The following is a 7,181-nucleotide window of genomic DNA, read 5'->3' as shown; positions in this document are numbered from 1 at the left end:
TTCTTTAAGGATGATCTAATTTAAAAAACACATTTTTATAAAAACACATCACAATGAAAATGCATGTAGTTTAAAAGGAGGCCCACAGCGCTCCAGTGTCAGAGGCAGCTGCATGTCAGCCAGCGATGGGACTGCTCTGTGGCCCATTCCTCACCTTCCCAGGGAGTTTGGAGTCCTGTGTCCAGCTCAACATCCCCAATTATTTTCCTTTACCACAGAAAGCTTCTCCCTTTCCCCCTACCCTCCCCCCACACCCCCCAAAGCATCAGCTGAAGCTGCAAGACAGACAAAGGCTCAAGCATCCCCCTTGCCCCCAAGCCAGGCGTGAAGCAGTCAGGGTGCAACCCCCTCGCTTCCAGCACTGCGGCATCAGGCACCACCAGAGAAAAGCCAGCCCGAGCACCCTCAGCTCACACAGCTGCTGGCAGCCAGGACTGTTGTTAATGGTAATCAGGGAACAGAGAAGAGCTCTGAATTGCTTTAATCCTTTCCAAAAAAGTACTGCTAGCCCGGCAGCTGTCCTCCCTCCCATGCTTGTGAGATGTGCACTCATAAGGGTGGATAATTTGACTGAGATAACACACACTCAGCACAGGCAACCTCAGACTTCCCGACAAGTTTGCTCTTTGCTGGCACGGTTTGCCAGCCTGGTAAATCCACCCCCACGTGCTGCCTGCCCCTCCCTTCCCTGGGACGGCAGCCTTGGAGCGTGACTCAGGCAAACAGGGGACCAAGGACCTCCCCTCACCGCAGGCAGGGTGCTGGGATCGCTGAGCACTGGCAGGCACAGAGCACTGCGGGCACGCGGAGCCGGGAGCCGCGGTGCTGCAGGAGCAGCGATGGGCAGGGCTGTCCTGCAGGTACCTGCGGCAGCAAGACGCATGGGAGCTGTGGAGCCAATGGTTAACACAGAGCTGGTGTCCCCGTCCCCCCCGCGCCAGGAGCGGAGCGCGGCGAAGGGCAGGTCTGCAGTCCGGCACGCGTGGCCAGCACGTGGCTCACGGGGCGCCCCGGTAGCTGTAGTGATTGCGGTCGGGGTCGCTCATGGTGAGCGGCAGGCTGGGCTTGCGCTCCAGGTCCTTCTCGTCACACTGCCGCGGTGGACGGTGCTTGAAGAAGTCAGAGACGTAACGGACCTGGAAAAGACCGATGGGGAAAGAGGGTTTGGAGACCCTTCCGGCAGGCTGAGCTGCAACGACAAGCCAGCAGAGCATCAGGTCGCACAGGAGACACTCACGATGAGGACGGCAATGAGAGCTCCTTGGAGCAGCCCCGCCAGCACATCGCTCCAGTGGTGCTTGTAGTCGGACACCCTGGTGTAGCCCACGTAGATGGCAAAGGCGATGAGCAAGAACTGGATGGTGGGGCGCAGCAGCCGGGCCCACTTCCACACCAGCCGGGCTTGCACATAGAGCTGGGCAGGGAAGGGAGGAGCAATCAGCCAGTGCGAGGGGCACCAACTGGCCTGAAGACAGGGTGCTCGGGGCACCGGCCCACCCTGGGGGACGGGACCTGCAGGGGCTCACTGCCTTCCCGTAGCACAACATGCCTGGAGCACGGCACTTACCGCCAGGAACATCATGCAGTACATCCCAAAGGAGGAGTGTCCAGAATAGAAGGACAGTCTGCGGGGCGAAAGGGATGGGTCAGGCAACAAGGACAAGCCGCCAGTGCCCAGCTGGCCCCCCTCACGCCCCCCATCTGCTCTGCCCTGCAGCAGGAGAACATTAATACCCATGTCTGGGGCTGCCGCCGGACAGCAGGAGCCCAGTACCACCAGGTGGGTGGAGAGGACATGTCCTGTGGCCCCATGCTCACCTGGACTCGGTGACGTTCCTGCTCTCCCCCTGGCAGATGTTCTCCAGCTGCACATAGATGGAGCAGTTCACCTTGGACCAGTCAGGATTGCAGACAGCCAGGAAGTTCGGCCGCAGACGGCCGATCATGTATTTGGCCAGGTCGGTCAGGGACTGGCTGATGGCCCCGCCGAAGAGGAAGGTCCCCACCACCTTGTAGAGGGCAGCCAGGTAGTTGTTGAACTCTGACTTGGAGTAGAGGCGCTCCGTGTAGACCAGATATGCCTCCCCTGACGAGATCTGCAGAGACCAAGGGGCAAGAGGTGAGGATCTTGGGGCTACCAAGCAGCTCCCCAGAACCAGGGGTACAGGATGCTCTGGCTCTCAGGGTTTGCAGCAGAGGAGCCCCTAGCGCCCACCCGCCACAGGAGCTCATGGGGCCTCTCTCCCTCCCTGCAGGGAAACAGCCCCCTGGGATGTGGGTCTCACTGCCCCAGAGGGAGCTCCTGACCCCCAGCAGAGCAAGGCTCAGCCTGAGGGTCCTGTTGCCCTGCCGGGGCTCTGGAGGTGGGCTGTGCTGAGACCCAGCTCCTGGACACAAGATGCCAGGATGTCCCTGCCCAGAGGGAAGGGGATGGCGCTTCCTTACAATGACAACAGTGCAGGTGATGGTGACCCCAGCCATGAGGCCATGGGTGATGGTGTCCGCCTTGTAGGGGTAGCGGATGGAGTCATCATTGCAGTAGAAGCCCCGCTTGTACGGGGAGTTCACCAGCGTCAGGATGACAAAGGGCAGAGATGCTGCAAGGCAGAAAGAAGGTAAGGACTGGGGACACCTGCCAGCAGGCTGCACGCAGGCACCCAGCAGCGTGCGGTCTCCCCATCCCTCGCCCCTGGGTCTCTGCTCCCTGTTGCCAGGGAGGGACCCCCCCCTGGGGACGCAATCCCGAGCCACCCGCACCCAGGGCAGGAGAACTCGCACCCGTCAGCGCACCAGCCCTGCCGCTGATAGGGTCCTATCGGAGCTTGCAGCTGCCTGCGGCGCCCAGATACCACCCGAGACAGCAACAACCGGGCACCTATAGAGCCCCCACGGCTGCCCCATTCCTTCCCAGCCACAGCAGTCACGGGGCCTGGTGCAGGAGACTGGGACTGATCTTGTACCCTCTCCTCACACTCCCCAGGGTCTTTCGCCCTAGGAGGATGGAGTTCATTAGAATTAACGAGCACAGGCATCTTGCAAACCTGTTTTACAGCGAGGAACGGCCCCTAGGCCCCAGATGGTCCCAGCAGGACCCTCACTCCAGCTCTGGGAGAGCCAGTGCCTGGAGATGCTGGTGGGTGATCCAGCCCAGGCACAGTCGGACCCCAGTGCAGGTGGCTTCCCACCGTTGCCCTCTGGCAGCCCTTGCTCCTGCCAGCCTCTCCTCTCCCCCGGCTCCCAGCCAGGGCTCTGGAGAGATGCTGTGACCAGCTGGATCAGTCCAGCCAAGGAGGCTTTTCCACCCAGCATGCCCCAGCTCTGGCCACAGGCATCTTAGAGTTCGTCTCTGGACAGGATCGTCCCTGAGATCAAAAGGGGTTTTGGGGGTCTCTGCCCCGCGCAGCAGGCATGCCAAATCCCCCGCTGAAAGGGAACCTCCTGCCCCTGCAGCCGCTCTGACCCTGCCCAGGGGACGCTTCCTCTGGCAGAGCCCAACTGGGCAGAGCCAGGAGGCCCCGCGGGAAGCCAGAGCAGGACCAAGGGCTGGAGGCACCCGGCGTGGGGGGACACGGGCGCAGCCGCCCAGGGGATGCTCTCCCCCGGGGAAAGGCCCCAGGGAGCGCGGTCCTCCCTCGGCCCGCAGTCCACCTTGAGCCCGGGCTCCCGGTTCCCGCCTTTCCCAGTGGTTTCCGCCTTCCCTTGTTCCACCGTCTCCCGGGAACACACACACCTTTGTCCCCGCCCGCACCCTCCTCCCCCGCGCCCCCTCCCCGGGCGCAGCCGGGGGGGTCCCTCCACGCCCGGACCCTCCGCCTCCCGCGTTCACCAAGGGAGCAGGGAAAACGACAATAAACCAGCAGCTTTCTGCCCGCCGGCCTCACCCCGCCGCCCCCCGCTCCCTGCGAGCGGCGGCAGCAGCAGCCAAAAAGCACTGCCAGGGATTTGGGAACAAGCCCCAGCTTCTCCCACCCCGCTCCGGCTGCGGGGAGCCGGCCGCCCGGCGCAGGGGTGTCTGCAAACGCCTCCGTGTACACCTCAAACGTTAATTTGCAGCTCAAATTAGACACCAATTTTCCTTCTGGATAATTTCATCCTCAAAAAAAGCTCCCCTAAAAATAAAAGACACCGGCACACAAGAGAGAAAAGCGACTCAAACAAAAACAGGAACCTGCCTCTCCCACTGGTGCTTAAAGCCCAAGAAAGCAACTCCCGGCCCGGGAGGTTCAGGCTGAAATTACGACCTGGGCCTTTATTTTTAGCCCGTCTTAATTAGGTGCTTGTCAGCGTCAGTTTTAGAAAAGGGCGTTTGCCCGCACCGGGGGGCGGGGGGGACACGGGCTGTCGAGGTACTGGGAAGGGGCACCCCGAACCCAACCGCCCGGCGCTGCGGAGCCCCCCGGCCCCGCTCCGGCCGCCCGCGGAGCGCAGGGCCCGGCCGGCGGGCAGGCAGCCAGCGCGGCGGCAGAAGGAAACGTCCCTCCCCGAGCAGCGCGGCGCGGCCCCGCCAGCCGCCTCCCGGGCCGGGCCGGGCCGGGCTCCGGCCCCCGACGCTCCCCGGCTCCCCCTCGGCCGCGCCGCGGAGCCCGGCGCCGGCAGGTCCTGGGACGCAGCGGACTCCCCCGAAAGGGCCCGGACAAGGCGGCCCCACGTCGGGGCGGCAGCTCCACGACGGGGCCCGGTAGCTCCGGAGCAGTAGCCGGTGCCTGCCCAGCCCCGCCGCCTCCAGCCGAGCCGCCCCGAGAGCGAAGCGGCGCCGGTTCGGAGAGGCCCAGAGCCCCGGGCAGGGGCTGGGCAGGTGCCGTCCGGGCTGCCCCCGGCCCGGCCTCGCAGCACCGGCAACGGTCTGGCCCGGGCGGAGGCGCGGGGCACCCCGGACCTCCGGTACCGCCCGCGGACCCGGACCCAGCCCGCGACACGACCCCACCGGGGGCGGGGTGTCGGGGATACGCAGGGACGCTCCGGAGCCGCCCGGAGCGGGGGTGCCGCGGCCGCGCCGGTACCGAGCCCTCACCGACCGCCAGGCAGAGCACGTCGAGCACCACAAAGACCTTCCTGCGCTCCATCCCGCTGCCGGTGGCGGCCCCGCGGCCCGGCCCCGCGGCTCACATGGCCCGGAACGGTGCGGGACCGGCCGGGAGGTAAAGTCCGGGCGGACGGGACGGGACGGGGCGGCTCCAGCAACCGGTGCCCCCGCCCGCGGGCTGGGGCGGGGCGGGAGGCGAGGGGCGGGCTGTGGGGCCGGGGCAGGTGTGGGGCGCGGCAGGGGCCGGGGACAGCGAGTCCCCGTCCGGTCACGCCGGGGGCGGCCCGGACCCCCCCCCTCGCCCCCAGCCACTTTCCTGGGCCCCGCTCCAGCGCCCTGGGCTCCGGCCCCCCCGTCCCTCCGCTCCGCCTGGCCGGTCTCCCCGCCCCGCTCCGGCGCGGCTGCCTCCCGTCGCTGCGGGGAGGGGAAGGGGGAGAAGGAAGGGAGCGAGGCCGCATGTGGGAGCCGCGTGTGTCCCGCCAGCCTCGAACTTCTTTCCTGAGGGAAAAAAGGGGGAAAAAAAGAAAAATCCGAGAGGGGAAAAAAAGAAAAATCCGAGAGTGGAAGAACGCGGCCATGGAAAAGCGCTGGCTGCATCGGGGGGTGCAGCAGCTCTTTGTTGCGGAGCAGATACGGGGCTGACTCAGTCGCGATGCCGGTTGTTGGGGGGATGGGGGTTCCCCGGGAGCCTTTAGGCGCAGCGGAGGCCGGCGGGGAGCAGAGCACCCGGGTTTAAACACAGGCAGGGCTCGTGTTTGTCCTAAGCTGTGATTTAACCACTGAAACGCCGGGCAGGTTTTCCCGAGCCTCAGACATTGTCGGAGCAGGACAGGCTCCCGGTGTTGCCTGTTGGAGCTGGGGACGTGCTGAGCTGGTGGCACCCGGAGCGGGGACGGAAGGAGGGGATTGAGCGTGGGTCCCCGCAGCGAGTCGCTGGCAGGAGCAGGGACAGACACGGCCTGGCTGTTTGCTCCGGGCCTGACTCTTGGTCAGGAACGGAAGGAAATATAAATAATACAGAAACCACCCAAATGATAGCTACTGGGCTGGTATTTAAGTGCAGTGTGAGTGGCCTGTGGAGAATGTCAAAGCTGTTGTGGGAAGCCAGCAGCGCTGGAAACGCTCTCAGGCTGCCCTGGGATTTAAGGAGAGGGGCAGAACCACTTGCTTGCTTTTCCTCTGCTCCAATCTGAGCCGATCCAACCCGGATCCTGCCTGTCGGTGCCATGGGGCTGCCGAGGTAGGATTTGTCCCACACATACTGCTTACAGGCCCCGAATCTTGGTGGCAGGCTGGTAAAAGCCCCGAGGCTGCAGGAGAAGAGGTTGGCTGGCATCTATGGGATGCCCGGGCTGTGTCAAAGAGGAGATGTGGGGTTTAAAACAGGTTTTATCCCACTGACGATAAATCTCCCCTGCTCATCACAGCTGCCAGAAGTCCTTAGCCATGCTGAGCCACCCCCACAGCTGGCATGGAAGTGCTCCAGGCTGGGCCATCATGGAGGCACAGTGTGGGGCTCAGCAACGACAGGATATGGCCCAGCAGGGGCCTGGGCTGTGCTGCAGGCATGTGGCTCCATGCTGGAGCAGGGCAGAGGGGAGCAAGATAAGGCTGCTGCTTCCCTGGCTGCGCAGCCCGTCTCCGCGGAGCAGGGAGGACTTTGCCCCACAGGGTGCCGTGGCTGTCGGATGGTGCCGGGGTGGCGGGAGCAACCCGGGAATGGCCCGGCCTGGCAGGACTGGCTGCTCTTAGCTCAGCCCGGCACTTGAGGGTGTCACAGAGACAAAAAGCAGCCCCTGCCCTCAGCTCGGCCTCGCGCTGTTTGCTCAGCCTCCGGAGCGCTGGGCAGAGGGGCTCAGCCTCCCCCCTGCTCAGCACGAGACCCCGGCCGGCAAAGGGCCCTGCAGAGCCGTGCGGGGCCCGCGATGCTGCCCTGGCCTGGCGCCATTTGGGCCCCGCTCGTTAAATTTTCTTCAACGTCATTTGGGCTTTCTAAGGTGTCGTGCGGGACGCTGGTCCTGGCCCCTCCCAGCCCCAGAGTGAGTGCTGGGACCCCATCCCGGGGGCTCTGCTGATGCTCGGCTCCACGGCAAGTACCCGGGACCCTTCTCCTCCGCTGCCGGAGGTTTGCCCACGTCTCCGCGCCGCCCCCTCGCAC

General features: G+C 64.9%; 1 protein-coding gene across 1 annotated transcript; it reads right to left on the bottom strand.

Annotated features, from left to right (window-relative positions):
* On the bottom strand, positions 1–5,122 carry PLPP2 (phospholipid phosphatase 2). The gene is made up of 6 exons (XM_086627597.1): positions 5,012–5,122; positions 2,446–2,597; positions 1,819–2,096; positions 1,568–1,625; positions 1,238–1,414; positions 1–1,136 (listed from the first exon to the last, which is right to left on the bottom strand). The coding sequence occupies exons 1-6, from the start codon at positions 5,061–5,063 to the stop codon at positions 999–1,001; spliced, it is 855 nt and encodes a 284-aa protein (XP_086483723.1). The 5' UTR covers positions 5,064–5,122; the 3' UTR covers positions 1–998.
* Positions 5,123–7,181: the final 2,059 nt, after the last annotated feature.

The sequence above is a fragment of the Tauraco erythrolophus genome, chromosome 28 (genome assembly GCF_009769465.1).
Source record: "Tauraco erythrolophus isolate bTauEry1 chromosome 28, bTauEry1.pri, whole genome shotgun sequence".
Lineage (NCBI taxonomy): Eukaryota > Metazoa > Chordata > Aves > Musophagiformes > Musophagidae > Tauraco > Tauraco erythrolophus.
This window is presented reverse-complemented; position numbering and strand designations above follow the sequence as displayed.